The 21,372-nt window shown below is 37.3% G+C and overlaps 2 protein-coding genes across 2 annotated transcripts in view; one reads left to right on the plus strand and one right to left on the minus strand.

Moving 5' to 3' along the window:
• The window catches only part of SYN2 (synapsin II), a 192,623-nt gene that overhangs the window by 86,385 nt on the left and 84,866 nt on the right, over positions 1 to 21,372 (plus strand). Inside the window, exon 5 of the mRNA XM_069769785.1 lies at positions 11,184 to 11,273. Within this exon, the coding sequence (XP_069625886.1) occupies positions 11,184 to 11,273 (90 nt within the window). The remainder of the gene's footprint in view (positions 1 to 11,183; positions 11,274 to 21,372) is intronic.
• Positions 13,929 to 21,372, minus strand: part of TIMP4 (TIMP metallopeptidase inhibitor 4) — a 30,358-nt gene continuing 22,914 nt past the window's right edge. Inside the window, exons 3-5 of the mRNA XM_009930933.2 lie at positions 18,569 to 18,683; positions 17,791 to 17,915; positions 13,929 to 17,618 (exon numbers count right to left, since the gene is read on the minus strand). Of these exons, the coding sequence (XP_009929235.1) occupies positions 17,421 to 17,618; positions 17,791 to 17,915; positions 18,569 to 18,683 (438 nt within the window). The 3' untranslated portion in view covers positions 13,929 to 17,420. The remainder of the gene's footprint in view (positions 17,619 to 17,790; positions 17,916 to 18,568; positions 18,684 to 21,372) is intronic.

Raw genomic sequence — 21,372 nt, forward strand, 5'->3', positions numbered from 1 at the left:
GAATTAAGACCCAGAAGACAGAGACGCAGGTATTATTTTTAAAGACAGCTGAAAGATCTTGGCATTTTTTACATAGAGCTCCAGATGTGAACCCATCTTGTACTGAAACATCTTCCAAAGATCACTGGGACTTTGTCTGCTTCATTGTAGGAATTTATTGTTATTAAGGGTTTTAAATGGGAGAGAAGTGCCATAGAACACTTTGTTATGCCAAAATTTATTTCCTTGCTCATCTGCAATCATTCTGAGGGAAGGCATCTGCAATCATTCTGAGGGAAGGCTGGTTATGGCTTTTCCTTTTGTCACACTTGGTAGTATTGTAAATCTCACAGTTCTTTTTTGTCTCTTTTCCTACAGTTTGTGAGCGGACAGCCAAATACTTTTCTGCAAGTTTGTTGACATTTTTCTTTTTTGCTCCTTTTGCCAATCTTATATAATTCTATGCCTTCACGTGCTGTATTTTGCTTTGCGTTTCTTTTGCAGATGATTTTCTACTGATCTGTCTTCATCTTTCTACCCTTAATGAACGCTTCATTTCTCTATTATTACCTTGCTTTCTTTGGAAGATCTGTTTTAATTGCCCTTTGTTGCTTTCTGATGGTATTATAGTATCCTCCCTCACCTGCTTTTCTCCTCCTTCATGTGTTGCTGTTAGAAGTTGCACTCTTGTGCTTTTCCCCCTTCAAGCTGTACTTTAATAATCTTGAGCAACAGATTGGGGCACAGGCAGGAAACTTGTAGGCACTCTGCAGGGAGGAACATATAAAAGAAATGAGCTCTGTTCATTCCAGCTTCCTGTTGACACAAATTATTGAAGCTATGCTAATAGGCAGACACAACCACCCAGATGAGTTTCAATATTGAGTCAAAGTATCTTCTGGAGAATGAGTAACAAATAAAATGAATGTATGCAAGAAGAAAAGTCTTTTGAAAACCTATTAACTGTAAATCTACAAGACCTTTCAATGCTATTCCATGTCTGTTCTAGAGAAATAAATTATAAATTTCTTACTTAATATTTCTTGCACTGTAAGAAAATTCTGTGGTCATTAACCAAAAATAAGATTTGTACAATAACGCTGAACAATGGGCTAGAATTTGCCTAGTTATTGCACTTCTCTGTATACCAGAGGGGATCTTATTGAAGGTCAAGGCTAAAGAATGCATACCTGCAGTCTGGCTTCAACTCAGATAGGGAAGTCGTTTAGGGACATTCAAATTTAAGGTCTGTTAACATTACAAATGTTAGAAATGTTAAGACCTGTATTTTAGTCAGTGGCTATAGTTTTATATATTTCATTAGGTGAAACCTGGAGCCAGCACTGAACTTCCTTATTGCTTCAACCATTCTGGCAAGATTGCTCTACTTGATAGATGAAGATGGGACACTGGGCAGCCAGAGCCCACCCAAAGATGTTGTTCAGTGGCCTTTTCTTACCCTTCCACTTTCGGAAGCTACTGTAGCAAGACCAGTTCCTTTCTTTCGCTTCAGGACTGGAAGCCAGGTGCTGTCTGTCCCTTTCTCCAGCAGTGCCGAGTTGCTTTCTTAGACACTGGACACAATCGCATGGGTGGTAAAGTTTGAACAGCTTCATGTGATAATGTGTGGCAATCTCCATAACAAATTCAGTTTGCCTGTTTGCAAATATTTACGTGAATGGTAGAGGTCTTTCTAAAACCAGTTTTGTAGCTTTTATTCATATGAAGGATATTGGATTTACAGACATGGCGAAGGCAGAGGTCTGTGTATCTATAGGGCAGCCAGAGAACAAACTGTCCACGTGTGATACTCTTCCAGCACTGATCCGAGCAGAACTTTCTTAAGCATAAAAAACTGCAGTTTAATTCTCTGTCAGCCAATGAATATTTTGGCCTGTTTGCTCAGTCTGCTGGTTAAAGCAAAACATGTTGATGGATTTGTAGTGTGAGAGCTGAAAGTAAACTCACAAAACTGAGTCAGAAGGAAGGTGAAAACATTTTAAGCTTTTTGGTCAAAAGACAATTTACTAGCAAGTTTGAACATTAAATTGGAGCAAAGTTCATAAATAATTATTCATTTAAATGCATAAAAAAGAAATCTAAATACATTAAACCTAGCAGTGTGTTTTCCTCTTTGCACCTCTTTATAGAGCTATTTTAAGTTTAATCTATTCTTGAAATAAAAATGGAATATTACAGTCTTGCTTAATGATTTTGCTTTCCTAAAATATGTAAGCTCACTTGAAATTCTTTGAAAAAAGCAGACGCCCTTAAGTAATCAATATACCTCAGCATGGTGATGATTTGTTTTCTGTTCCATACAGCAAGTAATTCTCACAGCTCTATATTTGCCAACCTTTGCTTGAACAATGAAAAACTTTATATAAAAACTGAGTGTGTACATATATATCTATATTTTACTTTGACCAGCATTTACTGCGGTGAGGCTAATTGAATGCAAAAGTAGACTAAGATTTTTTTTATTTTTTTTACTGCATTCTTGAATTCTGTGGTAGGTTGTTGTCACTTTGCCCTGTTCTTCTCCACACTGAAGAGCAGCAGTGGGAACTCCTGACATCCATTGCAGACTTTCCTTGCATTGAACACTTCTAGTGGCAGAAAATTGAAACAGACTTTTAACCATTTCTTAGCTTCTACTGAAAGAAACTGTTTAAATAAAGGCTGTAAGATTAATCTGAAAACCAGGACTGTAAAGCTGTCATTCATATCTTTTGTATTATCTGCTGTTTCTGCTACAGTATTGAAATCGAAAAGCCCTCTTTTGTGCCTGCTTAAGGCAAATATCCATAACTGAAGGCCAGGTTATGAAAATTAACTTTGATTTCTTGTCAAATCTTAATATTTAATTAAAAAGGAAACCTGTGTGTTATATTCCCCATTAAAGTACCTTAGAAGATAATTTTTTCCAGCCAAAATCTAGGTAGAGATTATATCTGCTTCTTTTATATATGACCATGGTGACTCAGTGATGAGGAGAATCAGGGCAGAGGGGGAGCTAGACTCCCCTTCCTGAAAAAGGAATTTGTCACCCATCCAGGAAAATCCCTCCCATTGTCCTGGCTCCCCCATAGCAATCCTCACTCCTTCCTGTCCCCTCTCTCCTTCTACATAAGTATTGTTCTCCCACATTACCTTCAAAACTCCCACCAGTGCTGCTGTTGCTGTCTGATTTCCTTGCTGTCGTTCCTTTATGTTTAGCTTCTATTCTTAGCTCCAGTTCGCATCTGAAATGGATGCCAAATGTACTCGTTTCTTTTATGAGGTGTAGTAACTAACACACCTGTTCTGTGAAGTATCTTCTTTAGTTTATGGCTCAGTTTAAAATGCTCTGAAGTATTGCTCTGTTTGGATGCTAGCCATCTCAGAGAAGTCCTCTGACTTTCTGTGCTGGGCTTAAAAGAGAGTGTGTTGGCTGGTCTTGTCTGAGGAATGGCATTCTATCATTGAGCTTCGCCAAGCTTCGTGGATAATTTGAGAAAAAGTTTTCCAGATTTCCTTATCTTGCTGAAATGGAGGAAGGACCTCAGGACAGAAAAGTCCATGCAGGTAAGAAGCCCAGTTTGACTGAGTTTGAATTCTGTGAACAAAGTTGTAGGTGCAAATGATTGCATCTATGTACAATTTAAGAGAAAGAAAAAAAAATTATTTTAACCATATGTTTAGCTTTAAAATGGGCTTTAATTCTTACTTCAATGGTTAAGTACATAAATAATGCTTTTTTCCTGAAGATAACTTCATACAGACACATCTGAACACCAGCCCAAAATTTCATTAACTACAAGACTGCTTAACAATGAATATGGGAGGGCTGTATCTGCAAAACCAGTTTGCATTAAAAGATAGATTTCTTCCTCTACTGTGAAGTTTCATTGAATTAATTATCTTTATAAAAACTTACTATTTTAACTGTAAAGTCTCACGATCTTAGTATCTCTAAAAAAGCCCCCAAAACAATAAAACCTCTTTTTATTATAGTGAGCCCCAAACCCTTTTGAGAAGTGGTTAAGCACATGCCCAAGCCCCATTAAAATACACAGGTGCACATATGTTTCCTTGAACAGGACACTGAACTCGATGTTCCCATAATAGTGGAATAAACTGCACATTCTCATTGCTGCCAAGTGCACCCAAGAAGGAGTCTTCATGGCTTTTATTTGAATGACTCAGTTCCATAAACTTCTTTTTTCCCTCTGTAACTTTTCATTCTGAAATAAAAAGTTCCAGAAGGCCTCTTGATCTAGGCCTTATGGTACTAATTTTCACTAATTCTTTTCTAACAAAAATGTCTTGAGCTGTTTTCTGCCTTTTATGCTCATAGGCTACTTTTCCTTCATTTTAATCTGCATATCTTCCTTAAATCTCACTTTCCTCACTGTTTACACGTTTTGTCACTGCCTCTTTCATTAGCCAAGATGTTTCTCATTGCCAGATGCCTTGCTACCCAACTTTGCAAGCCAAGATGAAATGTTTTTATGTCTCTGACTGTGATCCTCTTCTAGTTTTTTTTATTTTAAATCCTGCTTTTCTAACTGTTGTAGGAAACTTTTTTTTTTCCTCTCATGGATGCACTCTGGTAATTTGTAAGTGGGAGCTCTGCAGGCAGTTCTTCCAAGGGCATGAGGTTTTTATATAAGGCTTGGTTTTTTGCACCCTGTAGAAATTCTTAATGGTTTGTATATCTCATCAGAAGCAATTGGAGAGATGTGAAAATATTCCAGCAGTTAATTGCAGCAGTGATTAGCAATTGGAGAGATGTGCCTCTCGGAGACAATACAGGCTGCAGTACTCATGCTGCAGGAGAGGTGCAGAAGCCAAATAAATGCCTTTGGAAAGTCTGGGTAACATGGAGCAGAGACACGCAAATGGTTCTGAGAAGGGTGAGCACAATCCACACAGGCTTAGTAACTCCACCTCAGTAGATGCAGAGAAGCACCCCAGAGGGTAAGGAGGGTGCTGAAGATAAAGAAGGTGAGGAAATATCAGCTGTAGTCAAAGGTGGAAAGAAGAGATACTGCTAGCGCCAGAGGGATGGGTCAAGCCGCAGGGCTTGAATAAAAAACGCAGTGGGGGTCTGCAGCTCAGCTTGGCGAGGCAGAGATCATCACCATGTCCTCGTGTGAGGCTGGGCTGCCAAAGGGTTAGGAAACAATTCGTCTGTGTTGTAAAACTACCACTTGAATTATGATGCAGGGTCCGTATAAGTTATCTTTCCAGTCATAGTCCAACTGCGTTGTCTTTGGCTTTGCATTGTAGTAATGGAAATCTACTGGAGGAACATCAAGTTCTTCTGTCAGTTCCCATCTTTTCTGTATTCCGTTGATGTGCCCAAACTGATTTGTAGGCGATGGTTCATTGTTCAGTTGCCATGTCAAACTTTGAATTGACTTTGAAAGTTTGAATAGTTTCATTAAGTTGTCGTCAGCTCCTGCTGACAGAAAGAGGTATGTAAGCTACAGTCAGCAGTCTTTTCCGCTTGATTCTCATATGAGGTATCAAATAGCAAATCAAATGTGTATGGACTCAGACTTCTGGAAAAGTATTTAATGTTTCAGTAAACATTAAATAATAGAAGATATGTAGGCCAATCGCAACAAAGAGCAAATATTATGAAGACAATAAGAAGAGCAAGACAGTTACTTCCCAGGTAGTAGTAATTTAAAGAAAAATAAAATCAAAAGAAAAAGAAATACAGGAACTGTGTTTAAAGTACAGACATAGTGAAAAATCTTGGTTAAAGTCAATTGACTTGCACAGAGTACATGTGTCAAATGTACCCTCCTAGCTCCTTCCACACAGCTGCTTAATTTCTTCTCTCTCTGAAGGGTGTACAATGTTTGTGTCTTAATCTGTTGGCCACCAAGGACCCCTGATATGTTTGTGCTAATGGTACTCAGTCTGTGCTTTTGAACATCTCTTATTCTTACAAGGCAATCATGTTTTTCTGGAATGATCAGCCACATTTCAGAACCTCAGCCTAGAAATGGACATTTCAGCCTAAAAAAGGACTTCAGGACATTTTTCACAGTGCTACCTGAAAGGGATAAAAAAGTCAATGTGTCATCTTCTTTGTTGGTTTCCTATAATAGAAATGTAGCACAAACCATCCTCAGCTTTCAGCTTTGTAACCTACAGACCTTACAAGAGACCTCAGCAGGTCACTGTAAGGGAAAAGGGAGCTTCCCTTTGTATATTCAAAGGGAAAATCCAGTTGCTGAGGCCCCCAGCCGCACTCACATGTAACGATACACATATTCAGGCATAATTTACTCTACTGTGCATTTCACAGAGAAATACTAGGAACCTCAACAGCATTTCCATGGAAAGCTGTCTTTCATCAATTCTTAGTCTTACGAAGGAATGCTTTAAGTATACAGTAGGATGAAACTTTTACTCTAAATGTTTGATCGGCATAACAACCCAATTTTTAAACTGTTTTGCATCATCTGCTTTTAAGTAATACATGTTCAAAGAAAGCTGGCAGCGATACTGAATATTGAGATCATATCAGAAACTTAGAAATTTTATTTTAGCAATTTCAGCCACAAACACTGATACACATTTAATACATCTGGTAAAAGGCAAATTTATATATGGAAATCCAGAAGTAAACTAGTATTGCATGGAACTTCTTCACTCTGTAGATGTGGCCACACCATAGAGCAGTCAAAGATAAGTTAAATCACAGCTAAAAGCACCATTTTTTTATGACAGAGGGATTCAAAAAGTGTTCACCCATCAAAATTTTCCTCTTTCTCTAGTCCTAGAGAATGCCAGCTTGTCTGGTTTGGTGAAATAGACTATCCAGAGAATTTTGTGATCATTTTAGTTGTTACCGTGACGTATTAGATGGCTGGCTGGAGTTCTTCCACTGTCAGCAGAAGCAAGCCTTAACTTGTAAAAAGCAGAGATAATGAACACTCACAATGAAGGAAAATCTCTGACAGACAAGGTTTTATGACACAGAGCTCAGTGGTACTTCCCTGATAGGGAACAACTGTACAGGCAAATGTGAAGTAGTCTGTTGTATGAAAATCTTATTCAACATCCCAGGAAATTCTCCACTGGAATGGACAATGATATATATCCTTCAGTCTGGTGAGAGAGATTAGAAGCTTGCTGGAATTAAAGGTGACATAAAGCATCATCTGGAGTAATTAATTTTAAAGAAGATCTCTAATTATCTTTGAGGAAAAAGTTTGTGCAGTTTGTTCAGGAAGAAATCTGAGTGTTTCAGGGATGGCATGCATGTAATTAAGCACATTTTAACTCATCTAAAGTGATAAGCAAAGTCATTATTCAAATCTTCATGAAGTTGGCAAAGTGATTTTTTGTAACTGTGCACTGCTTGATTGCAGTAGACCATGAAGTCAAATTTATAGTGTTCCATTCTTAGTGTAATGAAACCCCATAAAGCTTTTATATGAAATCAAAGGGACTAAGTGTCTTTTTTGACTAAATATTTCTTCTCATCCATACCATACTTTGTTGGAGAGGAGAAAAAGTGCAGCTGGTGCTCTCCTGTTCTTTTTTGGAGGAATAATCTATAGGCCAAGATGTGAAAGCATTTAATCCCTAGTAGAAGAGAAGAGATGACATTACAAAGAATGTTACAAAATCGCACTATCTTCCTTTTAAAAAAATCATCTGAAAACCATAAATATATGGACCTGAGAATATCTCTCTCTGAGCTGAAAATAAGATACAAAGTTTGAAAATGAGAAGTAAATCCAGCTAGCTAAAATAAGAGCAAAAATACCTTTTTTCCACTTTCTCGTTTTTTCTTGATGTTGAAAAGACTCCAGCTGAAATACTACGCTTGATGAAGTTCTTTTTATACATAATTGTTAAAATCTCCCAGGGTTTTTGGCATCCATATAAAGTACTTTATTTAAATATAGAGTAGCTCTACCGGTGTTCTCTATTTCACAAACATCCCATATCTGAAAACACTCAGCATTGGATTAGATAATAATTCAGTAGTCTGTCATCTAAAAAGATGATGCTCTTGCCCAGAGAAGAACTTGATAAACTTTAATTTGGTTTAAAAGTGTAATTTAAGGTCATATTAGTTAGCCCAGTGTTTTGGGGTTGTGTGATGGGGTTTTGGTAGCAGGGGAAGGGCCGCAGGGCTGGCTCCTGGGACAAGGTGCTGGAAGCTCCCCCGGCTCCAAGCCGGACCCAACTCTGGCCCAGGCCGAGCCCCTCAGCGACGGCGGTAGCGCCTCTGGGAGAAGAGATTTCAGAAGGGGAACCTGCAGCGAGAGAGGAGACTGGGATGTGAGAGGAACAGGAGACTGGGATGTGAGAGGAACCCCTCTGCAGATACCAAGGTCAGTGTAGAAGGAGGGGAGGAGGAGCAGGGAGGAGGGGATGCCCCCACAGCCCGCGGTGAGGCGGCAGGCTGTCCCCCCCCCAGCCCACGGAGGGGAGTGGGGGAGCGGATGCCCACCTGCAGCCCCGGGAGAGGAGCCCACACCGGAGCAGGGGGGTGGATGCCCCCCAAGAAGGCCGCCGCTCCGTGGGGAAGCCTGCGCTGGAGCGGGCTGTGCCTGAAGGACTGCAGCCCATGGAAAGGACCCACGCTGGAGCAGGAGAAGGGTGAGGAGGAGGAAGGAGCGGAAGAGACAATGTGTGATGAACTGACCGTAACCCCCATTCCCCGTCCCCCTGTGCCGCTGTGGGGAGGAGATGGAGAAAACCGGGAGTGGAGTTGAGCCATGAAGGAAGGGGGGGGCGGGGGCGGTGTTTAAAGATTTGGTTTTACTTCTCATTATCCTAATCTGATTTGATTGGTAGTAAATTAAATTGGTTTTGTTTTTTCCGCAAGTTGAGTCTGGTTTTTTTCCCATGACCATAGGTGGTGAGTGATCCCTCCCTGTCCTTGTCTCGACCCACGAGCTTTTCCTTATATTTTCTCCTCCCTCAACCCACCAGGGGCGGGGGGGAGGAGTGAGCGAGTGGCCTTGTGGTGCTTTGTTGCCGGCTGGGCTTAAACCACGACACCCAGTAAAACAAAACATTTTCAAAACTAATCAAGGCAAAGCATTAATATGGTGGGGTTTTGGTGGGTTTTTTTTATAAAGTCTGAAAACATCAACTCAAACTTGTTAGTGTAGTTTCCAGCAGACCTTTAAAACCTGGTTTGGATAGAAAAGCAGGCAACATGGTATTCTATATGCAGCCTATTTGTAAGCTCTGTATAGCTTCCAAAGTGTCCAGATACAACAGGATTTTCAGAAATGGTCTTTTGCTTCAGTCTGTATAACTGATGTTTGTTTGGTTCCGCTACTCAAAAGGAAGATTTAAAAAGATATAGTCCAGACCACACATAGAAATTGATAGTTCATTAAAACATAAATGAAATTCTTTTTCATAAATCGTCCAGTAGGAATCAGGGAAAATAAATATTTATAGTGGTTTAAGGATGTACAATTAGAATGCCAAAATTTTATGTGAATTTGGGTTGAATTTATCAAGTTGCTTTTTTGGGGGGAGAAAAGTTTTACAAGAGATTCCTAAAATTGTAGACACACAGGTGAAGCAGCATCCCAGTAGGGGCAAGGGATAAATCATTCCCTTGGCTGTGGGAAATCTGAGTTATTTCTCCTCTCTGCTTCAGGAAGTTTAAACCTGCTTTTCCTACATGCTATTTTATAGCTTAATTACTCAATTAGAGGGTACTTTAGAGTGATAGATGTGTATTATCTGTAGTTGATACGATTTTGTTTTAAGTAAACAAATGGTTGCTACTACTGATATGAATTACAGCTTTCTTACCTCTTGAATGAATGCCACAACCCCTACAAACAGTGTCAGTTTGTCACTGTCTTTCCCTTGCTTTCAGTGAAAATGGAAAAAAAAATAAGAATCACAGGAAATATAGGAATTTTTTAAAGGGTTTTTTTTTTTACTTAAGCATAGGTAAATAGAATTATTTTAACATAACAATTGTTCGGTAAAAATCATGTATTTAATAGGCAGTATTTGCTTATGAAATTTTGAATTTAGATCTCTGATAAGAACAGAAATAAATGGTAAGTTGTTAGGAATCCTGTTTGCAAACCACCTTATTTTGGTAGCTATGATAATATTTCCTTTCCTTGAGGTCTGCTTTGTACAGCACACTATCCAACTAGAATTTCTTAAGCTTTTGGTGAAAACTACTCCTCATTAAGGTATTTTCCACTGGACTTCAAAATTTAAATACATGTTTTACCAGACCCAAGTAAACACCACTAAATTAAACAAATTCTCTATGCCAGCTGGAAATGTGATGCAAAGCTTTCACCATTTTTTTTCCCCTTTAAACATTTTTAACTATTCCTGCACCCTAAATTGCATTAACAGAGTAGGTATTTGATCAAACTGCATTATGGACAGAGTTCTATTGTTCTTTGCTTTTTTCCTGTTTGTAACCAGCAAATCCCACTATTCAAACTGTTGTGCCAAGTTGTTTATGTCTCATGTTGGCATAATGACAATTAAACACATCACAGGCATGTACAAGCCAGAGCTTTGGAGTCTTAAAACAATAGTGCTCTTCTGACTGCCAAAGTCGTCTTGCTCCCTAGAAACCTCGCTTGCTGAGCTGTGATTTCAGGAGTGATTTAGTTTTTGAACTGTTACAGCAGAAGAGTTGATCTGTTCACTAAAGAGAAAGAACAGCCCCAAAATACGTTTCTATTTAATAAAGAATTCTTTGTCTTTTTGTGTTTAAATGTTGTTTTGCTTCCTGTGTTAAGATACTACAGTCTAGCGTATAGGACCTAGAAATAAAACTTTAATAGAAATGGCAATAACATGTAGCTGTTTAAATTATCAACATCTTTGTTGATTGTGGAAGAATAGCTATATGGCTATGGTACATGGCTAGAGCCTAGGAAATTAAAATTCTCTTGTTTGTTATTCACCTGACTTGTTACATATGACATAGTTACTGCTTTTCTCTGTTTGCCAGTCTTGCAAAATTGCATTTCTGTGTCAGTGTTTATGAAGTCGTAGCTTGGATGGATCAAAAAGGTGCGCACGTGAGAGAGGAGGAGAGAGAAAGTGTATAACGTGTATGTGTATTTGCTGAGTTTATGAAACGCAGAAGACAAGAAGCAAAATGACAGTATGAGATCATTTTGGTAGAATGTGGTTTCTCTCCTAAGCTTTTTGTTTTGTTTTGCTTTATTTTACAGTTTGCCCAGCTGGTGTCTGTCTACAAAACTTTGGGTCCAGAGAAGTTCCCTTTAATTGAGCAAACGTTCTATCCAAATCACAAGGAAATGGTATGTGCAAATACAATGCTAAATTTGCTTATTGCCTCTGTAAAACAGGAACTGTAAACACACAATTCACTTCCCCATTTACTGTCCATTTTAAAAGCCACTTTGGAAGCTTTCAGAGGGATGAGGCTGGGTGACCACTTGAAAGCATTGTGATGGTTAACTGGAAGATTTTCAGATGTGAAGGTAGTCATTTTTCAGCTAACCAACTTCAGATCTTAAAGAGATTAAATGCTTATAAAGACACAGAACAACTATTAAAGTGCAAGAGTTACTTTTATGGTTTGTTTTCAGCCTAGTCCTTTATGATATGTTCAAAGAGTTTATTGTCTTTGTAGATCATGCACAAGGCTATGTGCCTGTCAGTGTAGAACTTTGAACTCATCTAAAATCAGGGTGGTTATGACTGGTGATATTCATGTACCTGAGCTGACATTGATTCCCAGTCCTTTACAGACATAAATGCACTCATAAAAATAACATGACCTTTACTCGTGACCTGTCTTATGCTGTAGACATTTTTTTCTTACTTTTCTTACCGTTTCTAAACAGAAATTCTTTCCTGGGTTTATTTTTCTAGACAAAATACTTTCAGCACTGAGAGAAACTGGAAGGACGCTATTTGCTGATTGAATAGACTAGCAGAGAAGCATCAATTATTTTTAGAATATAATCCATTCAGCATATGTCACACAGCTGTGATTCAAGTGCCATTGCAAGGTCATAATAAATATGTTAGTTAGCTGTTTATCTAAGGTCCCCAAGCTGTAATTGCTGTGTGTCTGTCTTGAGACTCTGGCTAGCACTTCGTTATCATAGGTGGCATCTAAGATAAGCCTCAGTGCCAGCAGTTGACTAAGATTTTTTCTAAAGTCTTCTTTCTCCCACATCTGTCTCATCTTTTGGTAGTAAACACAGTATGGTGCGGTTCTGCTGTATTTTTTGATATATTGCAAGAGCAGCAGGATGGCTCTTCATACTGCTTTCCCAGTTCTCTCTGGTTTCTTTGGACTACTGACTCACAGATGTTTCCACTTCTCTTGTCACATATGACACTTCTGAAAAGAGTTTTCACCACAGTTATCTAGTTTTAGTAAATTTGCTACACAGAAGTTTTGTAGAGCGAAAGGAGAATGGTACTGATCTGGAGCAGCAGATCTAAATATTGTCCCAGACAGTCACATCTTTTCAGAATGGAAGGGATTTTTTGTTGATGAATTTGTCAGGAAAATACACAACTTTATAAAATTTGGGGGGAGGGGGGGTATGCAAAGGAAGTGTTTTATGCCTTAGGGATTCATTCCTAACAGGTGGAGAAGCAGAACCACATCTCATGTTTTGCAAGATGCTTTTCTAAATGGTAATAAGTTTTATATCCCTCTATTTTCCTGAGAATGTCCAAGTTTAAAGCTGGTTTATAATTTCCTGCACACAATTTATTGTTCTTTCTTCATTATTTTATCAGCTATTGTTCAGGCTCCCCAGGGAAGTGGTCACGGCACCAAGCCTGTCCAGAGTTCAAGGAGCATCTGGACGATGCTCTTAGTCATCTGGTTTAGTTTTAGGTAGTCCTGCAAGGAGCAGGGATTTGGACTTGATGATCTTATGGGTCCCTTCCAACTGGAGATATTCTATGATTCTGTGATTTTATTGAAAAAGCAGGCCTTTTAATGCATTGCTAAATTGCAGTACATGGAAACAAAGAAAATATCCTATAATTCTGGCACAAGAATTAATGTGTTAGCTTTTAATTTTTACATAGTATGACCCTGTTGAAGGTCTACCAGTTCAATTGCAAACTGCTGTCTTGAACAACTGATTGACTTCAAATTCAGTAATAGAACACAAACAAGAAAATGTGTGTATGTGCTTATAAGGCATATTTTGCCTAAGAGTATAACAAATAATTGAGTGGGTTTGTCCCCCCTTCATTCATCTGCATTGCTCATTAATGCCTGAATTGATAAGTTATTTGTCTTTTGTTTGAACTTTTGAATGTTAATGTTCTCCACAGCTGAGTAATTTTTTTAATATTTCTACGTAATGAATGTTAATCTAAAGAAAATTAATGCAGTTCGGTATGGCATTGCCATACATCGTTTAGAGGTGCTGTAGTAATTGATTGTGATGAAGCTCATTTGTTTGTTTTTTCCTTCTCAATAAATTATTTGGAAATTTGTGGCTTGAAAAATAATCAGGCAACAGGGTACAAGATAGCATTTTTTTCAAATTTCTAGAATGGGTTGTAAGATGATTTGGATATCAGAGTCTTCTAGTTGATGAGTTGAAATCCTATCATGGTATTTAAATTTTGTTGGTTTTTAAACACTGTTTATTAATAGCTGGCCTCATTTGCATTTACTTTTACAGAATCTGGTATTTGCAGTTTAAAATAATTTTTTGTAGTTCCTCTTGTGTTCGCTCCTTCCCTTCTTACTCTCCAGATAGTAACCTAGAACTCTCTCCCTCCCCTCCAGTGCACACCAGTTGGGGTGTGGGGGGAGCAGGGGAAAACTCCAAATCTCTGTCAATTGAGTTTTCAGCTGAGCATGCCAGAGGTACGGTTGTGCTTCTGTTTCTTTTGCTTCTTTCATACTATGGTGATCATTTGTACAAAGTCTTTAGACGACAATAAAAGGTAAATAAACAAAGATGCCATTCTTTTGTGTAAAAACGGAGCTGCTTTAATGAAACACTTTTTGAAACAGAAACATTCATCTCGGACTGATTAAAACTATACAAAATGCTGTGAGGCTTTTTGAACTCATTGCTCGTTGAGTCATAACTACAGCCTTTCCCTCAGTAATTAGTTCCCTTTATTTCACTACATTCCCACCTCTTGTGTTCTCTGTCATGAAAAAAAAAACGGCTTTTTCAACATAATTGCTGGACAATTTAATTAAAACTTAACTGGTACATTAAGAAAAAGCCAGCAATATTCAAGGTGTTGCTTTTACAACCATTCACCTGTACAGTCTCGCTTCTCTGTTCTGTTCCCTACTCTTATCATAAGTCATGTGAGTCATTTTCAAATTAGAATCAAATGTTTTACCAGGCTATATTTCTGCTCTAACCTTTCATATAACACATACACATTTTCAAGAAGTAAAAATAAAATGTTGTAAAAATAATCTGCTGTTGATAATATATCAATGCCACTACAGTAAAAATCTTGATAGTAAAATAACATATTCGGAATGCTGCATTGTAGTTAATCCTTTTCATAATCTTTATCAGTGCTGAATCTCAGGGAAAATAACAACTCATTTTGAGAAGGTTTTTTGTAAAGCTTTTCTTGCCATACTTATTGATATGAGAAAAAAAAAAAAATCTTTGTACCATCTATTGTGGGAAGTTTGGCCAGATTTATGCTCAGACAGAAATCAAAGTGGACGGCCATTAATTTCAAAACACCTCATATGGGATATCTTATGGCAGGTCAAATATAAAATGTTTTTAAAACTAATTATGGCATACAATTCATATTACAGTTTGTTCATAAATATCAAAGAAAACATATTTTTACAAGGTATGTAAAGAAGGCAATCTGAGTTGGGTTAGTTTAGTTGAAGGTCTAATTACTATAAAACTGAAATAGAAACAGAACTATGTTGAGTTAAAAAGCAGAAAATATCTGTTTGCGGCAGAGTGCTATTCAAAAGACACCATTACATCAAAATGGATTTGGAAACAAATGCTACACTGTACATGTATTGAATATTAATTAGTCATGTGCTTGAATAAGACTTTGTATGGTTATTAAGCTCTTGTGGGCTTGTCTAGGAATTGTTTTGGTTTGACATGAGGATATAAGGTCTGTTTTTAACTCTTTCTGTAAATTAGTAACATAAATGCACAGCACTGACAGTAAATACACTCAATATTGTCTCTGCAATATCAATTCCTTTTTGGAAGAAATGTAGCCTTTTTATTTCATTTATGTAAGTAGCCATAACAAGTCTATGGTCCAAATTAGCATTAGGTAATTTTTTGTTTGTCTCTAGCAAAGCAGAAAATGAGCTAGGCTTTACATTTGGCAGCACAAATATATGGTGTTTTAATTTGGGATTGTAAATTAAACCAGCAAAACTGATGTACAGTAAATAAAAAGTGAAATATTGACTATTAAGGGACATATATTCCTCAAAGGAATAATGGTGTGCCTTCCTGTTGGCCTTGCACCAATTGCACTTCATTGGAATTGTATAAGTTTAGCCACAAAAAAAGTAAATAAGAGTATTCTCACAAAAGTGTTTTCAAACCTATTCTTTAAATATGGATTCATGCAATCGTCAAAATAAACATTAGAAACATGAACAGAACATGCCACAAAAATCATTTATACAGGCTTTTTTTGCAAGTATACATTATATATCCAATACAACATACCTTAGGGTGTGACAAGATACATGGGACATGCTGAATTTTATGTCCAAACTACTCCTTCATCAAATTGAATGGAATTAGAGATGCTTATGCACTTAAAGATGTGCATATCTTCTTTGCAAGTTTAAGTCCTAATGATTTTATAAGGACTCTGTAGCAAAAAGACTAAAGGAACTGTTTGGAAAACTGGACCCTCGAACCAATAGACAATAACAGCTCTGGTTCTTAATGAGCCCACAGGCAGGGAATGTCACACTGTGGTTAGCAGGAATAAGTGTTTGTGTTAAACCCTTAAATAGACCTGATCTAACCAAACGAGAACAGAACTGGCTAAATCTCTGCTTGCTGTTCTAAATTCTCATATGAGGAATACATGAGAGTGACTTCTAGGCAAAATTGGAACAAAGCGAAAGAAACTCAATGGAGAAAATTGGAGAGAGTAAAATATGTCAGAAATGGCAGCTATTACAGATTCATATCCTGCGTGATGGTTCTCATTCAGTTTCTAGAACACAAGCAGTAGGACAACTGTCTAAACTTTGGCATTTACTGAAATAACTTCTTAAGTTTTACCACTGTGAATTGAATTACTTTTGTAAACTTAAATATGTGTGAGATTAGTTACTAACTACAGTAATCAATTCATAAAAGTTAAGACACTAAAAAACTAGAAGGCAAAATATGTTGTAACACTTCTCTAGTATAAATTCATGAGTCACCAAATTCATTATGACAGACTATGATGGGTATTCATGAATGAAAAATCATTAATGTAAATTTAAACTATTAAATATGGTCAAATGTTTAAGAGATTTTTAGAAATCACTTGCAGTGTAAGTTATTCAATATCTATTGCATATATTTTTACATGAGTTTCTAATGCCAAAGCTTTTAACAGTGCTGAAATCCAATGACCTAGTCACATAGTTAGAGAAGCAGTATCGAGTACTACAGCTGCTGTGATGATGGACATAGTTTCTGTAAATATAAGCAGTTTTAGCCTGTCGTTATTTGTGTTGATTCCATAAAATGCTGAAGAATTAGAACATCTGGCTTGTCTTTTGACAAGGTATAGCTAGTCCTAGGAATATTGAATTGGGTAAGAGGATTTTGATTATCAAGGCTGTTTAACTTAGTTATCAATGACAGTTACAACGCTGTAGATAAAGAAAGCTATGACATAAGTAACATACAAAATACAGAGCACAGATTGTTTTAATCACAGAAGTGTTCAACTTGTTTCAACAGGTAAGGAAATACAGGGATTTTTGAATTTTTTATAGCACATTGTTATAATACTTTACATATACACTGTACAATAATTCTTTTGTATCAGAAGACTTTCATACAGAAAAAAATAGTTCTATAAAACATTCCGTAGTTCATCAAAAAGATTTGGAATAAAACATGGGGCTCTCTTAATCTGTAGGTTAACAGAAATAGGGGGAAAAAAAATCTGGCAATTCTTTTGTTCTTGTACATTCATATTGGTAAAAGGGAAACTTGCTATGCCTTAGAGGACATAGAGGAGCATTCTCGGCTTGAGCCTCTCTGTGCAAAGCATAACTTTACAGAGTAGCTACCTCCAGGAGATTTGTTCCTCATCGTGCGAGAGTGCCAATTCCACAGACTTGTACTTTAGCTGTACAGGACAATTTGTTTTTGTTTCTAAGCAACAGATACATTAGACGATGGCAGTTCAAAGCTGTGAGCGTGCAATGTTTGATGGAATTAGACTCCAAGGCTTTTTAGGATGTGATCATTTTAAGGTTCGCTGATATCAATAAACTCTTTCTCTGGGGGAGGACCACCTCGGTACCAGCTGCAAGTGCCATCACTTCTCTTGATACAGGCATAGTGCTTGGCTTGGTGCCCGTATAGCTTTCTTTCTATGAGCCAGTCCGTCCAGAGGCACTCATTTGGTGTCGTGATTGAACAGGGCACCATGTAGCAGGTAGTAATCTAAAGGTGAAATAGTACATTAATTCAGTATATTGCCGGTTTCTTTAAAACGGTATTTATTCTCAAATAATATAAAATACATGGTGTATAGGAGAACAGTTCCCACCAGTGAAAGCTGCTAGTGCCTGGGAGGTAGGTTCCACTATTAGACAGTGTTTCGTTCTATACTTACTTTGCAGCCACAGCCCATTTGGTATCTCTGATTAAGACTCTTCTTTTGAGACAAGGATAAATCATCCCATGGCTCAATGTAGTTGCATAAATGGATGAGGACTTTACCATCACTTAAAATTTGGCCTACAGCATGGAAAATAAGAAAAATAAGGCAAGCAAATAAAACTGTTTCCTAAATGCTGAAATAAATCGCAAGAATACCTGAAGTTTTTAACTAATTGCACCAAATTAGTCCTGTTTCACACTTTTGTCAATGAATGTAATTATAACTGAGAGAACCATTCTGCTGATTGCATGCTGAATAAATGTAAAAGATTTAAGAAGGATATTTTTCAAAAGATGCTGATAATCTGCCAGCAAGGCATGGATGCAAATGCAGTAGTATTTCAGGACTCCAGAGAAAAATCTGTAATTACTTAAAACCCTAAATTTGCATACATGTAGGCATGTGTTGTCTCATTAAACATGTTTTCATTCCTGGGAAAATCAGTACTGTTGGTTTTAAACAAATTATAACGGCATATTTCCTATTTACTAATTACATAGTTACTGACCTTGGCTTCCTTCGAAACTGCTTTAAGATTGTTGGACGAAGGATGGAAAACATGTAAGATCACGGTATAATTACAGCTTTACACAATTTGTACATTTCATTGTGTTTGTGTTATTTAGTACATAAATATATTATTTTTTAACAAGGGCTGGCATATCTTCACAAAGTCAATCTAAGCAGTTACTTCTAGTTTTATAAGTACATTCATTTTGTTACATTTTACCTGTCAAAAGATACTGTTTTTTGTTGTTAGCTTCTAGTTTTACTCCACAGAGTGATGAATCAAAAGGGGTATAGACATACTGGACATCCTTGAGCTTTTCAAAACCTTTAAACATCTGAAAATTGTGAGAAACAGAAAGTCAGTAGTGGAAAACAAACATGAAAAAAACAGTTGCAAACAACAGCCGAAAGACGTGCATGGTGCATCTCTTTAAAAAAGGCTCTAAAGTCTGAACTTATATGAGAAAATACCAACAATTAGACCCTGTCTCTACACTAAATGAAATGCGTCCATTATTTTTAGAAGGAAATTAAGTCTTCATTTTTTTAAATTACAGGTTTTTAAATGTGCTTTTTCAGTGCTTTTAATGGATCTTTAAAGCTTTCTCATCAATTCATGATTCTATTGGCATCTTCCATTTAAGGAATAATGCAGAGACAGCATTCATCTCAAACAAGGTGCTGCAGCATTGTAAGAGGCAAAAATGCCTCAATATATTAATATGGAAAATTTTATCTTGATCAGCGTGATGGTGTGTGTCTTCAAGAGTGTTATTCTTACATTCGGTCATTAAATCAAGCTGGTTTTCCCCATCCAGAATTTTGCCCAATGCGACCTTCTCAAATAACTGTTGGAAAATGGGATCCAGCTCTTCGAATTTATAGCCTGCAGCACCAAAAGGGGTAGGTTCAGGATCAAAGCCTGCGCAGGGTTCAGAGTGGCTGCTCCTTAACTAGCGTTTCCAACTATGAAAATAATTCTTAAATAAGCCATTAAAAGATCAAAACAAAATTTAGTTGTGTCCAAACGTGAGAAGGACCCATAAGATGGTAATCAGCCTCAGGATGCCTGTCATCACCTAATATGACATAAGTGAAGCCCCGACGCTTCGGGGGCCCCGTTTGGTGACATCATGCTGTGTGTTGACAGCTGCGGACAATCGCGAGGCTCACAGCTCCCAAGGGCAGGCTCTCCCAGTTGCAGCTGGCGTCACTGGAAAATGTGTTCTTGTTACTCACGTTCTCTCAGGAGATTTAAATAGTACAGGGCACTAGAAAATACACTGTAATATGTTGATTTTTCTGAAGCCTTGTTTATGGAATAAAAGAAGCCAAAAGTTGGTGTCATTGGGCTTCTGATCCAAAAATATTAGAAGTGAATTTGAAATACTTAGTAGAAAAAACAAACACATCAAACCAAAACCCAAACCGGTATCCTGTACAAAGCAGCAGTGAAAATAATAGAAAACATACAGAAAGATGATGAAAATGTGTCCTCTTTCATTAGATAAAAGTAGTCTGGTATGTCAGCCCAATATCAGAGTTCTCAGAAAGATGCCCACGTGAGGCAGCAGGAGCAGGCTCCACGTGTGTTGCGGAGAATCTGCCTGATTGCTAACCCAGCCCTTTGATTTCTGCCGTCTTTGAAACGCGAATCCCCTGCTTCTGCTATGCTTAAATCTGCCTTATTCATGGTGCAGGTGCCAGATGCAGATTTCCAGTATGTCGTTACTATGTGAACTAGGCAAGTATCCTCTGATTGGAGTTCTCTCCACATTCAGAAACCTTTGGTTGGGCTACAGTGTATAGTAGGGTACAACTTTTCTTTTAATATCTCATCGCTTGATCTAAATCAACTTAAGAGACATTATGCAAACAACACAAATTGATTCAGCTATTAAAAAAAAGATAAATATCCATGGCAACTTATAGTGGAGGTCTAGTTAATATTTATATGAATTTGGTGTTTGTTTTCTTGGGGTTTTTTTTGAAATTACAGTCTGACCTATCTTGGGTTTTGACCTAGATATCTGTTAAAGCATTTCTTAAGATTATAATCTTCTGTTTAACTCAGTAAATCATATTTGATCTCCTCGATCATATCCTCTCATCTCCTAAAAGTGTGGATACTTTCCCTGTAAAGGGATAAGATGCCTTGATTCGATTCTGCATTATGGTATGGTCCATTTACATTTGAGGTTCTGGTAGCACTTTATTGAGGTAGGAAAATAGGGTGAGGAACTGGGAGAATAGAGAGATGTGAGCCTGACACTGAAGTCTATATTGAAAATGTCCCTGTCCTTCTGAGGTATATCACTGACACCAGTACACGGTTGTTGCTTTAAGATTTTACAATACTTCTTTTTAAGACTATCTGTATTACTTTCAGTGTCTCAGGTGTGTTCCTGTTATAATAATTACATTCTTCTACCTTCTTTATTCTCTAAGCCTTTCCAACTATATCATGGCTTATTTTCTTAGCTTTATATAGCGATTAATATCTAGCTTTAAAACTGCATGCATCATTGTGAAGTGTAGATATCGTTGTGTTTATTAGCTTAAATAACTCCTCATATTCCCAGTGTGAGGGGACCCCACCCTCTTGTAAAAGAAGTCTGATTCTTTCAGTGGGTTTCCATCCATGCAGCTTGTGTGGAAAATACTTAGCAATTTTGTTTATACTAGTTTAATTTGGCAAAATGTGTTGATTTCACATATGACAGTAATATCTTGGGCCTTACTTCACTACTCTGATAATACAGGACAAAATGTCACAAAAGCTAATGGCACTGTTTTAATATACAGCTGGTTCCTCGGAGTAGGTATGATGACCAAGTCAATAACAATAATATTATGAAGACAAATATTCAATTGCATAGAAATCACATATTTTCTTCCCTCTTTAGTATAATGCTGTAAATATTGCAATAAAAGAAAATAACAGTAATTGAAAAAATGTATGGCTTCTTAACATGGCAACCTGTATGTATAAAATGAATAAACCTCATCATTATTTTTTTAATT

The sequence above is a fragment of the Haliaeetus albicilla genome, chromosome 24 (genome assembly GCF_947461875.1).
Source record: "Haliaeetus albicilla chromosome 24, bHalAlb1.1, whole genome shotgun sequence".
NCBI classification, from domain to species: Eukaryota; Metazoa; Chordata; class Aves; order Accipitriformes; family Accipitridae; genus Haliaeetus; species Haliaeetus albicilla.